Source organism: Stenella coeruleoalba (assembly GCF_951394435.1).
Source record: "Stenella coeruleoalba genome assembly, chromosome: 10".
Taxonomy (NCBI): Eukaryota; Metazoa; Chordata; class Mammalia; order Artiodactyla; family Delphinidae; genus Stenella; species Stenella coeruleoalba.
Window position 1 is genome coordinate 8,478,180 of NC_137156.1, and position 22,554 is coordinate 8,500,733.

General features: G+C 40.4%; 2 protein-coding genes across 3 annotated transcripts in view; one reads left to right on the forward strand and one right to left on the reverse strand.

Annotated features, from left to right (window-relative positions):
- Positions 1–7,955, reverse strand: part of NEDD9 (neural precursor cell expressed, developmentally down-regulated 9) — a 295,481-nt gene extending 287,526 nt beyond the window's left edge. Inside the window, exon 1 of the mRNA XM_079935496.1 lies at positions 7,677–7,955. The gene's annotated coding sequence lies outside the window, so the exon portion shown is untranslated. The remainder of the gene's footprint in view (positions 1–7,676) is intronic.
- A 193-nt stretch (positions 7,956–8,148) lies between these two features.
- TMEM170B (transmembrane protein 170B) overlaps positions 8,149–22,554 on the forward strand; it is a 43,364-nt gene continuing 28,958 nt past the window's right edge. For both annotated transcript variants that reach the window (XM_079935364.1, XM_079935365.1), the window contains exon 1: positions 8,149–8,814. In XM_079935364.1, the coding sequence (XP_079791490.1) occupies positions 8,499–8,814 (316 nt within the window). In that variant the 5' untranslated portion in view covers positions 8,149–8,498. The remainder of the gene's footprint in view (positions 8,815–22,554) is intronic.

A 22,554-nucleotide genomic window follows, 5' to 3' on the forward strand; every position in this document is an offset into this window, starting at 1 on the left:
CGGAGGCCAGACTCTGAGAAGCAAGAAATGCGCCCTGGTTGCAGAGAGGAAGTTGCATTTTGTTGTACAACTTTTTGGTTACGCAGAACTCTTGGCTAATCGTGAGAGATGACATCTGTTCAACAATTGCACAACTTACTCCTCACTCAATCAACATCTGTTAATTTGATTTGATTTCTTTTTTTAAAATTTATTTATTTAATTAATTTATTTTTGGCTGCGTTGGGTCTTTGTTGCCCTATGCAGGCTTCCTCTAGTTGCAGTGAGTGGGGGCTGCTCTCCGTTGCGGTGCGCGGGCTTCTCATTGCGGTGGCTTCTCTTATTGTGGAGCACGGGCTCTAGGCTCACGGGCTCAGTAGTTGTGGCTCCCGGGCTCTAGAGCGCAGGCTCAGTAGTTGTGGTGCACGGGCTTAGCTGCTCCACAGCATATAGGATCTTCCTGGACCAGGGCTTGAACCCGTGTCCCCTGCATTGGCAGGCAGACTCTTAACCACTGCACCACCAGGGAAGCCCCTGTTAATTTGATTTTAAGACACAGTCTTCCATTCCTTTGGTCATCAGGAGTGATGGAGAAACTAAGAGAAGGAGCCAAGTGCCCTACTTGATACTACCTTTTCCCCAACTGAGAACTGGGTCACGTGACCTTGGCTATGAAGAAGGCTCTAATCATCCTGTCTTATTTTTATAATACCCTCAGCACTTATGGAATATATATATATATAGTAAATATATATGTCCGTAACTGAGTTTACGCATTGTATTACATATATAAATATATACATATATGTAATATTATTTACTGACTACACACATATATTATGTAACATATGTAAAATATATAATATATATTATTCCTGCAATATACAATACATATATGTATATTATTATACATATTACTATACGTTACATATAATACATATTAAAATGTATACTATATACATGTATAATAACACATTATGCACTACATTATACACGTATACATAATAAACATACATTTACATATATATAATTATACAATGTTAGCGTATACTCAGTCACAGGTTGTTGTTAAGTGTCTTCTATTGTTTCTAATGCATGTTTTATTCTCTTAAACCAATGCTAGGGTCTTTAAGGGAAGGAACAGTGTTTTTCTTATTTTTTAACACATATGATTAGTATAATGAAAGATAAGTGATGAAAATTATTAACTTCAGTTCAAACTTATATTTTTACAGTGGGCCAGATGTTCTCATTTCATTCCCAGTTACCCCAGATATTTACTATCCAGGTAGATCCCAGGGGAACCGCAACAGGGCTGCAGCTCTCATGCAACACCAGAAAGAAATAAGATTTGTTGTTTAAACCAATGAGATTCTAAGTTTCTTTGTTATGTAGCATGGTCTAGTGAAACCTAAGGTATAGCCTAAAGCAGATCTAGTGGACAAAAATAAGTAAGATTATAGAAGACCTTTAGTAACGTAATAAATATGGTAGATCTTATTCATATAGACCACACTATTCCCTAAAAACAGAGAATGCACCTTCTTTAATTGTGTACTCACTTCCCCAAATTAACCATATACTGGGCTACAAAGAAAACATCGGTAAATCCCTCAAAGTGGAAATGGTATAAATAACAGTCTTTGGCTACACAGTAATTAAACTATGAACTGCTAAAAAAATATAGAACTGCCTCCCTTTGAAAGTTGAAAGTTAAAAAAGAATCTCTCTTTTACATAACTTCAAAGTAGAAATCAAAAGTAAGATGGCAGAATTTCTAGAAGGTAACAACAGGAAATGTTACTAGAACATCATGTATCAAAAGCTACAGGATAGAGCTTCCCCGGTGGCGCAGTGGTTGAGAGTCCGCCTGCCGATGCAGGGGATGCGGGTTCGTGCCCCGGTCCGGGAAGATCCCACGTGCCGCGGAGCAACTAAGCCCGTGAGCCATGGACACTGAGCCTGCGCGTCCGGAGCCTGTGTTCCGCAACGGGAGAGGCCACAGAAGTGAGAGGCCCGCGTACCGCAAAAAAAAAAAAAAAAAAGCTACACGATACAACCTAAGCAGTGCTCAGGGCAAATTCAAAGTTAAATATTTATAAAAATAACAAAACTATCCAAAGAATAGCAGAAGAAACTAACTGATAATGATAAAAGAAAAAAAGTGAATATACAGAAACACAGAGAACTGATAAATACATCTTAGAGCTGATTAATTGGAAAAAATATAAAATGATTAGCAAATATAATTAAGATAAAATTAGAGAATGTGTACGTTCGCAAAATAAGCAACTTGTTGGAGAAGTTAAAAGATTTGCAAGAGGTATTGATTAACACTGCAAATTACTTTTAAAAATTGTATCAGATAGATAAAAATGGTTCAAATGAAAAAATTACAGAAAGAAATCAGGAAGAGAAAAAATATCGAAATGGATAAACTGCCATAGGAAAAAACACTACCTAGAAAAAAACTGACAAAGAGCTGCTTCCCTAAAGCATCGACAGCAGTTTTACAGTTGAATTTCACCAAACACCAAAGGAAAAGAAAAATCTAAATAAGGACAGCTTCTAAATATTTTGTATAAAGCCAACACAACATTAATTAGCAAAAATAAAAATAAAAACCACAAACTAAATTAAACACAATTCTAAAGAGAAACGTACAGATCAATCTCACTCACAATACTGATGACATAATTCTAATAAAAGATTAAGACATGGAATTAAGTAGCATATTAAAAGAATGAGAGATCATGACTAAGTGGCATTAACTCTAGAAACTCAAAGAAAATGTATTAGGAAAATTTTAATATAATCCTCATATATTTAGGACCAAAGGAAGAATCACATTGTCATATCCATAGATGCTAAAAAGAGACATATTCAACAACTTTTCAAAATCAAATTTCTTAATAAAACATTAAAATATCTCAACATCCCTTAAATTTATTTATAAATGTAACACGACTTCAGTGAAAATATAACCAGTAATATTTTTAGAATTAGGAAGCTGATTTTAAAGTTCTTCCAGAATAATACACATTCAAGATTAATCAGGAAAAAAATCGAAAGATGAATAGAAAAGGAAGACCTATCTTAGAAGAACCTGAAGCATATTGTACAGTTAAAGAAAATAAAAATAGTATGGTGCTGACACATGAATAGATAGGACAAAAATGAAAGTCCAGAAATAAATCCAAGTGTACACAGAAATTTTGAACATGATATAGCTGGTGTTTTAGGTCAGTGGGAAAATGATGGATTTTTCAATAAATGTTTTGGGACAATTCAGTTGCCATCTGGAAAAACAAAATTAGATCTCTACTAAACGTTTTACATTAAAAAAATTCCAAGTGGACCAAAGGTGTAAACAAAGACACCCATAAAATTTTAGAAAAGATATGAGACTTAAAAAAATCAAATCTGAGAAGGGAAGACATTTTAAAGCATGGCGGAAGACTTAGATACCATAAAAGAAAAGGCTGACAACGTAAGTATCAGAAATTTCTACATGACCAAAGAGTTTTGTTAAAGCTAAAAGGCTACGGACAAACTGAAAAAGATGTATACAGTACATAGCACAAATGGTTAATTTGTTAAATATTTAAAAGCTCCTACATGTAAGGTTTTAAAAGATAAATTACCCCAAAGAAAAATGGGCAGAAGTGCCTAGAAAAGGCAATCAATATGTTCCTTCACACACACATAAAATGTGTCACCTCACTTAAAATCAGAAAATCGCCAATAAAATACAGTGAAATACCATTTTCACCATTTTGTTCTTGGCATACAATGTTTTATGATGTTTAGCTCAACAATTAAGTACTTTAAGAAGTGAGTTTAGTGTGGATTATGCATCATGAATCTACAAGTGGCATTTAATCAACACACTATTTTATGTGTTTTACGTTTGGCCTTCCATCCATAATATGACCAGACTGGATGCAGGGTAATTTCAGACACTGGTTTTTAGGGGGGAAACTGAGTCTCCTGTGTTGCCAAATGCAGGATTTTGTATGCGTGTGATTTTAGCAGAGTCTTTCTTTACCCTCATATTCAGGCCTCAGAGGATGAATTCTTAGAGTTCAAATGTCGTGTATTATCTTTTTTAAAGACTTAGGATAATAAACAAGGAGGTACACGGCAGTGGGGAGTGGGCTGGGCAGCATCTGGCAGAAATTGGAAGGTAGGTGGTTTGTATGCACAGGTGGAGGGAAGACAACAAGGATGAGGTGGAAAATGGAGCTAGAGGCACGGGCAGTTACCTGCCTGTCCTTCCATCTCAAACATGCTCCTAACCCTCCAGGACTGTGGGTGGACGTCATTTCCCACTGCCAATATGGAGCATCTCTCTGCTCTTTTCTGGACAGGGCTGGACCCCTCAGTAGCCCCATAATGGTGACCTGGCACCCTAGGTATGCCATATCTTACTGCGGAGACAAAATAGGACATACCTTGTTTTTCTGCTTTACTGTGATGGAAATGTCTCTTGACTCTTAACAGGGGTTCTGAGAAACATTTCAACAAGTAAATTTCAGTGCAGTACCTATTTTAAAATAATATGCACGACCATTTCTTCCTCTTATTTCTGTCATTTCTTCCAACAGAATTTTATATTCTTCTTCAAAAAAACCAACAGTGCTTTCGCTGTGTGTGTGTGTGTGTGTGCGTGTGCGTATAAGAACAAGAAACAAGATTTGGGCAGAAGTGAGGTTTTGTGTATAGATTTTGAAAAAAAAATTGTCTAATAGTGTTATAAAATTTAACACTATTAAATTAGTGTTATGAAATTTCAACCCATCCTTGTGAAAATCAAATAAGCTAATATGTTGTACTTGGCACAAGGTCTGGCAGGAGGAAGGAGCTGTGTTGATTATTACTACTAGTTAAATGATGCCAAAAATCTGAAGAGGTACCATTAGTATTCCCATTTTAAAGCTAGTAAGTGATGCAGCCAGTGTTCAAACCATATTTTCCAGATAATGAATCTTTTAAACCTGCCCCATCACTCAGAGTTTGGAGCTGCTGAAATGTGTCGTGAGATGAAATTAGGTTGCCTATGTAATGTGATTCTGTGATATAGTACTGTACAGCGAGAAAGGAAGATAATAAAGGAGAAAGATGTCCTCATAGTTAATGTTTTTCTCAAAGGATCAATATCATTTTATATTCTAATTGACTTTAAAAGCTTTCTTCTGGGCCCTCTCTGGACAATTAATAGGATTCCTAAGACTTATGGGTGTTCCCTTACTTGTGTGTAAGAAATAAACTAGGAACTCTTTGTGAATTGTTATTTATTTCACATGCAAGGGCACGGGGCTAAAAGAGACCTCTAGAATTTATTTGGGGTGTTCCCTGATTTCTGGCAGGAATGTGACTAAACCATTCCTTGACCGGTGTATTAACTCAATACTGAAAGAAATTACACAACTTCCACCTGCATTAATTCAGTTTTGGGTTTCATAACCTTGGTCATTGGGAAATGTTCAATTCACTTAAGAATATACGCTTCCAACATATCATTATGTTTATCATTAGCTTTATCAAGGCAAACACAAGTTGAATGCAAGGTATTAGCCTAGAGAGGTGAGACCTTATGAATCTTCAAATCCTGTAGGTAATGCCTAGCACAGAACATTATTACAGATAACAGATGCCAAATAAATGCTTACTGAATTGAGCTGAATAGCAAGGGAAACGTTGTCTGGTTATCAAAGTGCATTATCGATTTGGGCCTTCCTTGCTGTGTCTTACTTTCTCATTTCCAGAAATCAACACTTAGGTTCCATTAAAAAAATTATGTGAAACAAGAAAAATGCTGACTTTTCTAAGTTTATTCATTTATTCATTCAACAAATATTTGATGAACACCATGTGCTAGGCACTGTCCCAGGTTCTGAATATTTTAAATGCATGCTACCATGTTGTAAACAGTAGTGTGTAATAATAAGAACCCCACTGATTCCGTGTAAACTAACTAAAAGTTCCTGATGTGAGAGTTTAATGAGCTGCTGCTTAGAGAGTTTGATATGAACCCTTCATTGAATGTAGTCATATTCTCTAATACCGCTAATCATATCATGTCAAATCTCTTATTGGTAATCATTAGGTAACCTGCATCTCCCCATCCAGAACCTTAAAGGTATGGAGTTGATAGTTAGGTAAGGAAGATGTGGCTACTGGAAAGAATGAACAGACTAGGAATTCAGAAACTAGGCTGTGAAGTGGTGTCACCTCTCTAAGGCACTTAATTCTGCAGAATCAGTTTCCCCTATCTGTAAAATAAAGTGAATTAGCAAAGTGGTAAAGCCTCTTTTAAGTTTGATTATTTTATAATCTTAAATTAAGATCTCATGAATTCTATATCCTCAGAAGACGATAACTCCACATTATGAGTTTTGGCTCAGTTCTTATTAGTGATGCAGACTCTTCCCTTTCCTCCTGTGTTGCGACATCAAACAGACAATACATATGCCAACTAAAAATTGTTTTTTGCCTTCTGGTTCTATAAGAATGAAGTCAGTAGCCACTGCAGCCGCTAAACTTCCCCACACCCTGAAAGGAGTTCAGGGTGGAGATCAGGAATGAGGCCCTCCGTGCTCCAGGAAAAACTGGCACAACAGGTCTTCAGTTAGGTATTTTCAGGAGAATTTATGAGCCCAATTTCTTGCATCTTCTCACATCTACAAAAGCACTAAAATCATTAACAGAGACACCTGCTCCTCGTGACCAGCACCAACCTTCTTGTGACCAGCAGCAACTTTCTGCCAAAATGTGTGCTTAAGGGCACATACGTCCCCTTCACCAAAGTCACATATTGACTTCACATACTGACCTCCGCACCTCCTCAGAGCAGCTGCTCAGAGCTGCCTGAAAGCCTGTATCCCCGGCTACAGTTCTCGTTCTGCCCCAAATAAAACTTAACTCACACCTCTCTCGCTGTACATTATTTCCGTTGACACGTACATACGTATATAAATATACATATGTATATTTTAAGGTGGTCCCCAAGAACACCCTTTACAGGTGATCCAACCCTCCTGCGTTTTGCCCAAAGTACTTGATGATTTAGCTCCAGCATGAACTTCGGCGTCCTTTGCAGATTTTCTTTTCAGACAGTAAAGAGATTGAAAAAGGATGGGGAGAGGCGGCTGACTGGTGCATATGTGATCACTGCCAAAATTTAATTCTTATTTTTCAAGATAAAAGGTTTCAGACTTCAAGGAGGAGTTCACTTTGTTGTGGCTGAATTTTAGACAGTTCCTCGGGCTAACGGTGGATATGGAGAAAGGCAGCAAACCACGGGAAGAGAGGACTAGTTTAAGTCCTGAGCTGGGCGGGGCTGGGGGGAGATAACGGAGACTTTTACAATTTAGGTAAAGAGAGTACTGCAACGAAAAATGAGCTAGCCCCGAGGGTGGCCTTGAGGTGTAGGCCACCTGCCTAGCCCCGGGACTCCAGGTGATTTCAGATGCCGGAACCACGGGAGGCCCAGGTTCTGGCTGTGGGTAGGACTGGGTGAATCGTAAAGTGGGTCTGTTTCTGTTTTAATGGCTTTCGGATATATTCTGCAAGTAGTAACCTACCCAGGTCATGTGACTCACCCCCCCAAAAAAAACCCCAAACCCCAAACCCACAAATTGACAAATCTACAATGTTGAGATATTTACACTTGTTAGAAAAAGTTGTACTCAAACCTTTTTATCCAATGTATTTCATTCGAAGCCAAAGATGTGAACTGTCACAGCATCCACCTGACGGAGTTTGACACCTCGCTCCCCGTCACGTAGGGTCGGGGCTGCAGCTCAGCCTGGAGCTCCAGCACCGCCCGGATTCTCCCAGGGCGCGCGCCCGGGGCCGGGGGGCCGGGGGGCAGGGAGGGCGTGGAGCTGGTTCCCCTGGAGCGCCCAGTCAGCAGCGAGGCCCGGCGGTGGCGCTAGTGACGTAGGCCGCGCTTCCCTCCGCCCCACTGCGGGCCGAGGCTCAGCCCCGTCAGCCTCGCGAGCTCGCGCGCGCGCAAAGCAGGAGGAGGAGGGCTTTGGGGCCGGCCGGCTGTCGAAGGGCGACGGGTCGCGGGAAGAGGGAGAATGAGCATGCGCAGCAGCTCCGGGGAGGGCGGGGGAGGTGGGGACCCGTGCGCGCGCGCACGATCGGCCCGGGGCGGCCGCGGGTGGAGGGGGCGGTTCCTCGAGTGTCGGCGGCAGGAGGGTTGGCAGGCTGGCGGCAGGTGCTGCCGCGGCCACTGCCGCCGCCGCCGCCGCCGCCTCTGCCTCCTCCGAGTCCCGGGTCTGCTCGTCCTCTCGCGGTGATGAGCTGAGCCCCGTCGGGGGCTGCACCTGCCGGCTGCCCATCACCCCGGACCTCCCGGCGTGACCTCGGCCTCCTCGCGTGCCCGGCCCCCGCGGCTCCGAGCTGCCCCTGAGAGGGAGCGGCAGCGGCCTCCTCCGACCCGAGTTATCGCTCGGGGGCCGAGCAGGGAGAGCGCCCGGCCCCCTCCCCTCCCCAGTCCGCCGTCCTCGATGTCTCCCCGGCGGGGAGGGGGCTGCCTGGGAGACGCGCTGAGCGGCCCCCCCCGGAGGCCCGTCGGCGGCAGCAACAGCGACCAGCCCGGCGACCCGAAGCCTCCCCCGGCGGCGGCGGCCTGGAGGAGCCGCGCACCCGCCGCCGCCCCCGGAGCCTCGCAGCCGCCGCCGCCGCCCGGCGCCGGAGGAGAGGGCGGCGGGCGCCCCCCAGGGAAGATGAAGGCGGAGGGGGGCGACCACTCCATGATCAACCTGTCGGTGCAGCAGGTCCTGAGCCTCTGGGCCCACGGGACGGTGCTGAGGAACCTTACGGGTAATTGATGCGCCCGGGGTGGGGACCGGGATGCGGTGCCGCCCCTTGCCTCCCTTCTCCCTCCCTCGGAGGGGAAGCGCTCCTCGCCGCCCCACCCCCGAGCGCGCCCCGCTCGGGAGCTCGCGGTCCCAAGTCCTGGCGAGGAAGGTGTTAATTGGATCCGCTCCGCTCCTGTTCTGGGGGCGCCGACGCCAGTCCCCCGAGACCCCGGCTCCAGAAGCGCTGGGGGAGAATCCACGACCCCCGCCTCCCCTCCCTTCCTGCATGGGGAGGGCCGGCGACCGCCCTGCTTCTGTAGTACGCGTGGAATAGCTTTAGCGCTGAGACTTGAGTACAGTTAGCCTTTATTTATCTCCCCACCTCCATACACACACACACGCACACGCACACGCACACGCGCGCGCGCGTTTCTTGCTCTTTAGGTCTTTTTCTAGTTTAGCTCTTTTTCTTTCTTGCAAATCTCAAATCGAATGCAGGACTTAAATTCCCTGCTCACAATGATCAGTTTGCTTCAACTGTTAATTTTTGTTTTTTTGCGATATAAATGACTCATTAAGTAGATTATATTAGGTCACGGGCTGGGTCAAGGTCTGGTGAATTCTAAGCACTTTTTGCTTTAACCGTATATCTCCTCCCTCTCCTATTTCCTTTTGTCTGTCTGACTCCCTCTGGCCTCAAGCTGCTGCTTCTGTGACATTTGATAATTTTGTGTATTTCCCTTCATACGTCAAGGCTATCAGGAGGGAATTGGACTTAATATATTATAGTAATTAACATCAATTTCTAGTTGTAAAAGTGAGCAATAATACTCATAAACTTTAAAAATCAAATTTGTAGGTCTGGTTTGTGGAGAAACTTCTGGCTTGGTTAATGCAGAAATGCTTGTATTATACCCTGACTTTAAAAAATACTCGCTAAAGATTAGTGTTTACAAGAAAGTAATTTCAGTTGCAGTTTGATGACTCCTCAGTGCGTGCTTCTCACGGAAAAATCTTAAAAACATACTCAGGATTTAATTTTTGGAAATGTGTAAGACAGCTAATTTTGATAGAGCATTAGTATTTCAGAATGCATTATGTTAAACTGGTTAAGACTATGGAGAATATTTTACAAATATAACCTGTCTTGATAGGATACAAGATATTATAAAATCTAGCATTACATGGAATTCAGATATTCATAGAGAAAAATTGGGATTATTTACCACAAGGTTGAGTTTAAAGACGCTGTGTGCCTTGAATGTGGAAACTGCTATATAAAATTAACATGGGGCGGGGGGCTTCCCTGTGGCACAGTGGTTGAGAGTCCGCCTGCTGATGCAGGGGACACAGGTTCGTGCCCCGGTCCGGGAAGATCCCACATGCTGCGGAGCGGCTGGGCCCGTGAGCCATGGCCACTGAGCCTGCACGTCCGGAGCCTGTGCTCCACAACGGGAGAGGCTACAACAGTGAGAGGCCCACGTACCGCAAAGTAAATAAATAATAAATAAATAAAATTAATGTGGATTCTGGATTGGATTATAGTGCCCTCACTTTTAATCTGTGGTTATTTAACTTGGAGCACACTGACCTTACATGCTGGTTGCAGGTCAGGAACATGTTTTTAGTTCTGAAAACCTACACTGACATAAGAACCATTTCATAATTCAATTGAATTTTGAGATAGACCGCTTTATTTTACTTATGGCGTTCCTTGTGTTTAACCACTGTTACTATTTCAAATGTTGTATGAATTATGTTTATTGGAGTAAAATGAAAAATAAGGATTTAAGAATATGTATTTGTATATGTTAATGACTGGCTTAGCTCATCGGTGGGTATTTAGAGAAAATTAGCTTTGGGAACCATAGAGTAAATGTAAATGTAACTTACCTCTCGGACAGATTTAACAATATTTTAAAATATTTACTTTAACATTCTGAATCATTACAGTGGCTTCCTGTTCCCATAGGTCAACCGTTAGGCTAACAATAGTAGTTTCAACCCAGGGTTAGTTCTAATTATCTCCTAACATAGTCCTAATAATCAGCTGTTGCTCATTGGACTTGCCATTTTATAAAGGATATGGGATATGCTGACCATCCAAAACCAGGACTGAGCGGGGACTGAGGAGCATGGGAACCTCTTCTAGGAAATTTAAATAGAGTCTGAGTACGCAAAATTCTGTAAAAATGGAGAAAATAGATTAGAAATAGGCTTCACCAGCAGGTGAATGTACCACGTTAGGAACCCCATCACTGCTAAAAAGTAGACTCCGTAAGTGGTAACATTCTGATGTGGTTCATCATGACCTTCTCCATGCTGGTGACCTTTGCGATCCCAGATGCAGCTTGGTCATTAGTTAAGTGATGCCTCCTACAGTGCCATTTATTTGTTTTTGGCTTCATAATTAAGATGTAAGTTAAAATTGTTTAGTTTTTTAACATCTGTATTGGAGTATAATTGCTTTACAATGTTGTGTTAGTTTCTGCTGTATAACACAGTGGATCAGCTGTATGTATACATATATCCTCATATCCCCTCCCTCTTGCATCTACAGTGCCATTTAGAACTTAGTCTATTAAAAACAAACACACAACTTCTAAAACAAGATAACTCCTATTTATTAAGTGCCTGCTATGTATCAGGAAATTTACATATATTATTTCTAATCTTCAGAGTAACTCTCCAAAGCAGATTTACAAACAAGCTCAGAGAGGTAAAGTTGGCCCACATCAAATAGCTTGAAATGGCTGAGCTAGGCTTGAAACCCGTCTCTGCCTACAGAATTACTCTTTCCCCCTTTCCAAGCTGCTTTAGCTACTTCTTCTCTGTTCTCTATAAACAGAATGAATTAAGTGCTTCATCTTGTTCCTTCTGCTCCTTATACATGCTTTTGTTGTTATATTTTTCAATTACATTATAATTTTTATTTGTCTCTTCTAGACTGTGAGCTTTTTGAGGGTGGGGTCATTGTTGTAATCATGGAATTCTGGAATCCTAGCGTATTGTATCTGGCACGTAGTATATGCTCAATGCATGTTTATTGAATTGAGCTTTTAAAACAATACTTAACAGTCGCATGATTAAAACATTCTAGTCGCCTTATTTTCAGCTACATCTGTTTGAGTGAATATGCTTTTTTTTTTTTTTTACATCTTTATTGGAGTATAATTGCTTTACAATGGTGTGTTAGTTTCTGCTTTATAACAAAGAATCAGTTATACATATACATATGTTCCCATATCTCTTCCCTCTTGCATCTCCCTCCCTCCCACCCTCCCTATCCCACCCCTCTAGGTGGTCACAAAGCACCGAGCTGATCTCCCTGTGCTATGTGGCTGCTTCCCACTAGCTATCTATTTTACGTTTGGTAGTGTATATATGTCCATGCCACTCTCTCACTTTGTCACAGCTTACCCTTCCCCCTCCCCATATCCTCAAGTCCATTCTCTAGTAGGTCTGTGTCTTTATTCCTGTCTTACCCCTAGGTTCTTCATGACATTTTTTTCCTTAAATTCCATATATATGTGTTAGCATACGGTATTTGTCTTTCTCTTTCTGACTTACTTCACTCTGTATGACAGACTCTAGGTCCATCCACCTCATTACAGATAGCTCAATTTCATTTCTTTTTATGGCTGAGGAATATTCCATTGTATATATGTGCCACATCTTCTTTATCCATTCATCCGATGATGGACACTCAGGTTGTTTCCATCTCCTGGCTATTGTAAATAGAGCTGCAATAAACATTTTGGTACATGACTCTTTTTGAATTATGGTTTTCTCAGGGTATATGCCCAGTAGTGGGATTGCTGGGTCATATGGTAGTTCTATTTGTAGTTTTTTAAGGAACCTCCATACTGTTCTCCATAGTGGCTGTACCAATTCACATTCCCACCAGCAGTGCAAGAGTGTTCCCTTTTCTCCACACCCTCTCCAGCATTGATTGTTTCTAGATTTTTTGGTGATGGCCATTCTGACTGGTGTGAGGTGATATCTCATTGTAGTTTTGATTTGCATTTCTGTAATGATTAATGATGTTGAGCATTCTTTCATGTGTTTGTTGGCAGTCTGTATATCTTCTTTGGAGAAATGTCTATTTAGATCTTCTGCCCATTTGTGGATTGGGTTGTTTGTTGTTTTGTTATTGAGCTGCATGAGCTACTTGTAAATTTTGGAGATTAATCCTTTGTCAGTTGCTTCATTTGCAAATATTTTCTCCCATTCTGAGGGTTGTCTTTTGGTCTTGTTTATGGTTTCCTTCGCTGTGCAAAAGCTTTGAAGTTTCATTAGGTCCCATTTGTTTATTTTTGTTTTTATTTCCATTTCTCTAGGAGGTGGGTCAAAAAGGATCTTGCTGTGATTTATGTCATAGAGTGTTCTGCCTATGTTTTCCTCTAAGAGTTTGATAGTTTCTGGCCCTACATTTAGGTCTTTAATCCATTTTGAGCTTATTTTTGTGTATGGTGTTAGGGAGTGATCTAATCTCATACTTTTACATATACCTGTCCAGTTTTCCCAGCACCACTTACTGAAGAGGCTGTCCTTTCTCCACAGTACATTTCTGCCTCCTTTATCAAAGATAAGGTGACCATATGTGCGTGGGTTTATCTCTGGGCTTTCTATCCTCTTCCATTGATTTATATTTCTGTTTTTGTGCCAGTACCATACTGTCTTGATTACTGTAGCTTTGTAGTATAGTCTGAAGTCAGGGAGCCTGATTCCTCCAGCTCCGTTTTTCGTTCTCAAGATTGCTTTGGCTATTCGGGGTCTTTTGTGTTTCCATACAAATTGTGAAAATTTTTGTTCTAGTTCTGTGAAAAATGCCAATGGTAGTTTGATAGGGATTGCATTGAATCTATAGATTGCTTTGGGTAGTAGAGTCATTTTCACAATGTTGATTCTTCCAATCCAAGAACATGGTATATCTCTCCATTTATTTGTATCATCTTTAATTTCTTTCATCACTGTCTTATAATTTTTGCATACAGGTCTTTTGTCTCCTTAGGTAGGTTTATTCCTAGATAGTTTATTCTTTTTGTTGCAATGGTAAATGGGAGTGTTTTCTTGATTTCACTTTCAGATTTTTCATCCTTAGTGTATAGGAATGCCAGAGATTTCTGTGCATTAATTTTGTATCCTGCTACTTTACCAAATTCATTGATTAGCTCTAGTAGTTTTCTGGTAGCATCTTTAGGATTCTCTACGTATAGTATCATGTCATCTGCAAACAGTGACAGCTTTACTTCTTTTCCAATTTGGATTCCTTTTATTTCCTTTTCTTCTCTGATTGCTGTGGCTAAAACTTCCAAAACTATGTTGAATTAGAGTGGTGAGAGTGGGCAACCTTGTCTTGTTCCTGATCTTAGTGGAAATGCTTTCAGTTTTTCACCATTGGGGATGATGTTAGCTGTGGGTTTGTCATATATGGCCTTTATTATGTTGAGGAAAGTTCCCTCTATGCCTACTATCTGCAGGGTTTTTATCATAAATGGGTGTTGAATTTTGTCAAAAGCTTTCTCTGCATCTATTGAGATGATCATATGGTTTTTTTCCTTCAGTTTGTTAATATGGTGTATCATGTTGATTGATTTGCGTATATTGAAGAATCCTTGCATTCCTGGAATAAACCCCACTTGATCATGGTGTATGATCCTTTTAATGTGCTGTTGGATTCTGTTTGCTAGTATTTTGTTGAGGATGTTTGCATCTATGTTCATCAGTGATATTGGCCTGTAGTTTTCTTTCTTTGTGACATCCTTGTCTGGTTTTGGAGTCAGGGTGATGGTGGCCTCGTAGAATGAATTTGGGAGTGTTCCTCCCTCTGCTATATTTTGGAAGAGTTTGAGAAGGATAGGTGTTAGCTCTTCCCTAAATGTTTGATAGAATTCGCCTGTGAAGCCATCTGGTCCTGGGCTTTTGTTTGTTGGAAGATTTTTAATCACAGTTTCAATTTCAGTGCTTGTGATTGGTCTGTTCATATTTTCTATTTCTTCCTGATTCAGTCTTGGCAGGTTGTGCATTTCTCAGAATTTGTCCATTTCTTCCAGGTTGTCCATTTTATTGGCATAGAGTTGCTTGTAGTAATCTCTCATGATCTTTTGTATTTCTGCAGTGTCAGTTGTTACTTCTCCTTTTTCATTTCTAATTCTATTGATTTGAGTCTTCTCCCTTTTTTTCTTGATGAGTCTGGCTAATGGTTTATCAATTTTGTTTATCTTCTCAAAGAACCAGATTTTAGTTTTATTGATCTTTGCTATCGTTTCTTTCATTTCTTTTTCATTTATTTCTGATCTGATCTTTATGATTTCTTTCCTTCTGCTAACTTTGGGGTTTTTTTGTTCTTCTTTCTCTAATTGCTTTAGGTGCAAGGTTAGGTTGTTTATTCGAGATGTTTCCTGTTTCTTAAGGTAGGATTGTATTGGTATCAACTTCCCTCTTAGAACTGCTTTTGCTGCATCCCATAGGTTTTGGGTTGTCGTGTCTCCATTGTCATTTGTTTCTAGGTATTTTTTGAATTCCTCTTTCATTTCTTCAGTGATCACTTCGTTATTAAGTAGTGTATTGTTTAGCCTCCATGTGTTTGTAGTTTTTACAGATCTTTTCCTGTAATTGATATCTAGTCTCATAGCGTTGTGGTCAGAAAAGATACTTGATACAATTTCAATTTTCTTAAATTTACCAAGGCTTGATTTGTGACCCAAGATATGATCTATCCTGGAGAATGTTCGCTGAGCACTTGAGAAAAATGTGTATTCTGTTGTTTTTGGATGGAATGTCCTATAAAAATCAATGAAGTCCATCTTGTTTAATGCATCATTTAAAGCTTGTGTTTCCTTTTTAATTTTCATTTTGGATGATCTGTCCATTGGTGAAAGTGGGGTGTTCAAGTCCCCTACTATGAATGTGTTACTGTCGATTTCCCCTTTTATGGCTGTTAGTATTTGCCTTATGTATTGAGATGCTCCTATCTTCGGTGCATAAATACTTAACAATTGTTATATCTTTTTCTTGGATCGATCCCTTGATCATTATGTAGTGTCCTTCTTTGTCTCTTCTAATAGTCTTTATTTTAAAGTCTATTTTGTCTGATATGAGAATTGCTACTCCAGCTTTCTTTTGGTTTCCATTTGCATGGAATATCTTTTTCCATCCCCTCACTTTCAATCTGTATGTGTCCCTAGGTCTGAAGTGGGTCTCTTGTAGACAGCATATATATGGGTCTTGTTTTTGTGTCCATTCAGCCAGTCTGTGTCTTTTGGTGGGAGCATTTAATCCATTTACATTTAAGGTAATTATCGATATGTGTGTTCCTATTCCCTTTTTCTTAATTGTTTTGGGTTTGTTATTGTAGGTCTTTTCCTTCTCTTGTGTTTCTTGCCTAGAGAAGATCCTATAGCATTTGTTGTAAAGCTAGTTTGGTGGTGCTGAACTCTCTCAGCTTTTGCTTGTCTGTAAAGGTTTTAATTTCTCCATCAAATCTGAATGAGATCCTTGCTGGGTAGAGTAATCTTGGTTGTAGGTTTTTCTCCTTCCTCACTTTAAATATGTCCTGCCAGTCCCTTCTGGCTTGCAGAGTTTCTGCTGAAAGATCAGCTGTTAACCTTATGGGGATTCCCTTGTGTGTTATTTGTTGTTTTTCCCTTGCTGCTTTTAATATGTTTTCTTTGTATTTAATTTTTGACAGTTTGATTAATATGTGTCTTGGTGTGTTTCTCCTTGGATTTATCCTGTATGGGACTCTCTGTGCTTCCTGGACTTGATTAACTATTTCCTTTCCCATATTAAGGAGGTTTTCAACTATAATCTGTTCAAATATTTTCTCAGTCCCTTTCTTTTTCTCTTCTTCTTCTGGAACCCCTATAATTTGAATGTTGGTGCGTTTAATGTTGTCCCAGAGGTCTCTGAGACTGTCCTCAGTTCTTTTCATTCTTTTCTCTTTATTCTGCTCTGCAGTAGTTATTTCCACTATTTTATCTTCCAGGTCACTTATCCGTTCTTCTGCCTCAGTTATTCTGCTATTGATCCCATCTAGAGTATTTTTCATTTCATTTATTGTGTTGTTCATTGTTGCTTGTTTCATCTTTAGTTCTTCTAGGTCCTTGTTAAATGTTTCTTGCATTTTGTCTATTCTATTTCCAAGATTTTGGATCATCTTTACTATCATTATTCTGAATTCTTTTTCAGGTAGACTGCCTATTTTCTCTTCATTTGTTAGGTCTGGTGCATTTTTATCCTGCTCCTTCATCTGCTGTGTGTTTTTCTGTCTTCTCATTTTGCTTATCTTACTGTGTTTGGGGTCTCCTTTTTGCAGGCTGCAGGTTTGTAGTTCCCGTTGTTTTTGGTGTCTGTCCCCAGTTGCTAAAGTTGGTTCAGTGGGTTGTGTAGGCTTCCTGGTAGAGGGGACTAGTGCCTGTGTTCTGGTGGATGAGGCTGGATCTTGTCTTTCTGGTGGGCAGGTCCACGTCTGGTGGTGTGTATTGGGGTGTCTGTGGACTTACTATGACTTTAGGCAGCCTCTCTGCTAATGGGTGGCGTTGTGTTCCTGTCTTGCTAGTTGTTTGGCATAGGGTGTCCAGCACTGTAGCTTGCTTGTCGTTGAGTGAAGCTGGCGGCTGGTGTTGACATGGAGGTCTCTGGGAGATTTTCGCCGTTTGATATTACGTGGAGCTAGGAGGTCTCTTGTGGACCAGTGTCCTGAAGTTGGCTCTCCCAGCTCAGAGGCACAGCACTGACTCCTGGCTGTAGCACCAAGAGCCTTTCATCCGCATGGCTCAGCATAAAAGGGAGAAAAAGTAGAAAGAAAGAAAGAAAGGAAGAGGGAAGGAAGGAAGGAAGGGGAAAGAGGATAAAATAAAATAAGATAAAATAAAATAAAGTTATTAAAATAAAAAAATAATTAAGAAGAAAAAAAATTTTTTAAGGAAAAAAAACGGACAGATAGAACCCTAGTACAAATGGTGAAAGCAAAGCTATACAGACAAAATCTCACACAGAAGCATACACATACACACTCACAAAAAGAGGAAAAGGGTAAAAAATAATAAATCTTGCTCTCAAAGTCCACCACCTCAATTTGGGATGATTCGTTGTCTATTCATGTATTCCACAGATGCAGGTACATCAAGTTGATTGTGGCGCTTTAATCCGCTGCTCCTGAGGCTGCTGGGAGAGATTTCCCTTTCTCTTCTTTGTTCTCACAGCTCCCGGGTTTCAGCTTTGGATTTGGCCCCACCTCTGCGTGTAGGTCGCCGGAGGGCATCTGTTCTTCGCTCAGACAGGACAGGGTTAAAGGAGCCGCTGACTGGGGGGCTCTGGCTCACTCAGGCCGGGGGGAGGGAGGGGTACGGATGCAGGGTGAGCCTGCGGCGGCAGAGGCCAGCATGACGTTGCAGAGGCCGGCGTGACGTTGCACCAGCCTGAGGCGCGCCGTGCCTTCTCCCGGGGAAGTTGTCTCTGGATCCCGGGACCCTGGCAGTGGCGGGCTGCACAGGCTCCCCGGAAGGGAGGTTTGGAGAGTGACCTGTGTTCGCACACAGGCTTCTTGGTGGCGGCAGCAGCAGCCTTAGCGCCTCATTCCCGTCTCTGGGGTCCGCGCTGTTAGCCGCGACTTGCGCCCGTCTCTGGAGCTCCTTTAAGCAGTGCTCTTAATCCCCTCTCCTCGCGCACCAGGAAACAAAGAGGGAAGAAAAAGTCTCTAGAGTGAATATGCTTTTAACTAGGACATAAAGTGTTTAAGCAATTTATATAGATAATTGTCATACTTTTAAAACACAAAAATGCTTTTTTTGTGCTAGTTACCATTCTTTCATGTATTTTATTTAATCTTTTCAACCATCTTGAGAGAGATTAGTGTTTATCCTTATTTTACAGGTTCAGACATTGAAGCAAAGAGTAACTTGCTTAGATCTGGTAGCTAATAAGTGAAAAATTATTACCTTTTTTCAGATTATGATAACACATATTAAGTCAGAAGGCATTTTTGTCATCATCATAAACTTGAAAATGAAACAGGTAATAGAAAGGAGCATAGTGTAACCAGACTGATTTAGATTTAAGAAATGACTGTGAAGGATTTGCAGAAATCTCGTTAATAGGAATTCTGGTTAATTAAAAAGTAAATAAAAGGGTAATGTACCCTCATCTTTTTTTTCAGTTAACAGGTATGATTTATTCCTCTGTCTGTATCTTATCCCATAGGTGAAGCAGAATTTTGACCTTTTTATCTCAGAGGCCAATCTCTTGAAAGTAGTCTTGTGTATGTATTACTTTGATAGAAATATATTTTTTAAAAGTGACGACAACTAGAAATTAGAATTAGCCAACATTTTAGAGCTAGAAGTTATGTAGTTTGATTACTTCCTTTTAGAAATATTGAGATATACATGACTGGGATCAAACAGTCATTTAATGACAGAGCCAGGACTAGAACTGTTGTTCACTGACTCTCAGTTCTGTGCCTTTTGCTTTTATTCTACATCTGATTTTAACTCAGGCAGTTCTGATAGATGATAAATCTTAAGGCACTTAAGAATAGCTGTGTAAGTATTTGCCCCAAATGAGCCCAAGAATGGATGAATGGAACTAATTTTTGTCCAGAAATAAAAGATACTGTACAATGTAAGATATTATTGAATAGTGATAATAGTAATAATCTTTCTAAAATTTTAAGTTGCCATAGGCTATGTAAAAGTTAGTGATCCATATTTACTATATATCTAGTTTTAGAAATCCTACCAAGTTCAATCTGTTTTTTCTCCTTCCTGGAAGACAGTAGTACTATGGGGATTTCATATAGAGATTAACACCTGGAGACCCCATCTTTGTCACTTGGTAACTATTGCCAGAGTTCTCTTCTGTATGTCACTTCCCACAGTGTGTGATTCTCAGGATTCCTAAATTGTTTGTTAACTGTGTATAGGTTATATGCTTATTCAGCTCACTCAAGTAGAGAGATAGGTGGCTTCCTTCCTTCCCATACAGTTTTTCTTTCTCTGAATATGTCCTAAATCCCTCTTGCCCACCACAACCTAAAATTAGAGTCAGAATGTATATACTCTTTCAGTTTTATGGGTAACCTAACTTCAAAATAACGATCTACAATGAAATGTTTCCTTTTGCTTTACTTTTATTTTCTTCAATTATTTTGGCTCCCAACTTTGTGTTCCCACCCAAATTTGGTTGCTAAGAGTTTCGAGAAGAATTTTTTACTTAGAAGGAGGCAGGATCCCTAAACCCCCGGATAAACACAGAGCTGGGCTCGGGTTGGGAAAGGAATAATTGGTTCCTTGGAAAAAAGGCAAAGTCTGGCTTCAGGCTCATCCCCTCTCTGTGTCAGCAGCAAATGTGGGCGCAGATGCACCTCTCTATTGGTATAAACATCGGGAAGCTGGGAATTCAAACTGGAATGAAGGTCAAGTGTGTGTGTGTGTGTGTGTGTGTGTTTACAAAATATATATGTGCTTATTTATTTTTACTATATACATACACACTGTTATATTTCCCGTTTAGATTTTATAGTTGCTAAGCCACTTTAGTGTTAATAGTGATTATCAGATTAAAAAAAAGAGAGAAAGGGGGAAAACTTGGGTACCTAGTATACATACTTGTAATTGTTCACACCTCATACTAGTAGAGCCAGCAACTTCGTTTGGTGGTGCTCCCAAACTGGTATGCTTCTCTCAGTCCCTGCACGTATTCTAGTGTCCCATTAGGTTAAGTTCCTCCTCCTAAATGCTCTATTATAGGAGGTGAGTTTATGCAGATAAAATTATTTCAGATGTCCAATTATAGAAATTTATGTTTTGTAAATGTAGCCCTAAAGACAATGTGCTACTCTTCAATATTTGTGCCAGACCCCCAAATTTACTTTTTCTGAAATACATGTGAAAAATCCCTTACTCTTTTGTGGTACTGAGCCAATTAATAAGTACTGATATGATTTGTACTTTATAGGATTTTGCCATTTGGAAGACTTACCTGTGTTATCGAGAATGAAGCCACTGTAATTTTTCAAAAATTAGAATTGCCATCTTCAGGTTTTTACATTCCTAATACCCATCTCTTTATCTTTGAATCATATATCAGTATCCTCTGGCGGTACCATGTCCAAGGTCCAGATGATGTTTCTTAAACCTAAAGCAATTTCCAGATAGGTCTTAGGACTGTGTAAGCTATGATTTTGATTCTTAAATGGTTAACTATCAGAATATAAATATATTTATCTTTGCTTTGTTTAGTGATTGGAATAAAGGACCAGAAAAGTAAGATAATTCAGGAGGAAAAGTTAGAATAACTAGGGATATTTTTCCTGTAGAAAGGAATTCTAAACAGAAGAGGAAGGATGAGGCAGAGATGGGGAGGAGGAATTGGAACCAGGGAAGGAAACTGGAATTAAGAACGGTCAGATGTAAGAGGAGAGCCCAGAGAATTCAGTGCATTGGACTTACCTTAGAATCAGATGAATAATTCTAACAATGGCTATATTTATTGAACACCTACTATATGTCAGGTACTGTACAAAGCATTTTGCGTGCATTTTACTTACTATAATTGAAGTGGCCATACAATGTATTTTATTAAATGTATATAGAAGAATTATACTAAGAAGCAGTGTCTAGCATTTTCAAGGATCAGGCTTGTTGGATATTTCTTGATCATGAGCATTTGCCAGTCTCTGTGGCAAACACTGATAAACAAAAATGAAAATGTCAATCATTCTCCATAAGGGGCTCATGGTGTAGAGAGGCGAACTAACCTTCAGGTTAAGTCGTAGTTCGGCGGCTTGCTGAGTTCAGGGAGAACCAGGTAATGGGACTTTGAAGACAACAAAAGAGGTAGAGAGTAGAGAAAGAACCTGTTTAAGGGATGATGGAGAGAGAGGAGAGGTGATCTGTTTTGAGGATGGTTCAGGAATACCACCAGGACTTGATTAAATTTTAAAGTATTATATTGCTTTTGGATAACTATGTGTAGCCAATATGTTTTATTAATTAATAATTAATTAATTTTGGGGCTGCATTGGGTCTTCATTGCTGCACACAGGGTTTCTCTAGTTGCGGCGAGTGGGGGCTACTCTTCGTTGCGGTGCACGGGCTCTAGGCACACGGGCTTCATTAGTTGTGGCACGTGGGCTCAGTAGTTGTGGCACATGGGCTTAGTTGCTCTGTGGCATGTGGGATCTTCCTAGACCAGGGATTGAACCCGTGTCCCCTGCATAGGCAGGAGGATTCTTAACCACTGTGCCACCAGGGAAGTCCCGCTAATATGTTTTCATTATAAAATTCTCCCTCTCTCCAGTCCCTACCATGAATTAATTTAATCCAATATGGTTACTAAATCTTGCTACATATCAGAATTACCTGGGGCTGGTTGAGGGTACAGTCCATAGACCCAGTCCACAGCTATGGAATTAGAATCCTTGAGACCAGGGCCTAGGAAGGTACATTTTAAACTAGCTCTTAAGGCGATTTTATTACTGAGAACTCAAGGATTGGGAACACTGGATTTTTTTAAAATGAAGCTTTTCTGTGATCAATTTGTAACTGTGTTGTGATATATAATGCAAGTTAATGTGGAGTGTTTAGTATAGCTAAAGACTTATTAAAATTTCAAGATAGGGCTTCCCTGGTGGCGCAGTGGTTGAGAGTCCGCCTGCCGATGCAGGGGACACGGGTTCGTGCCCCGGTCCGGGAAGATCTTTTATAACTTTTATAACTGAGTAACTAATCGATTATGGGAAAGAACAAATTGAATG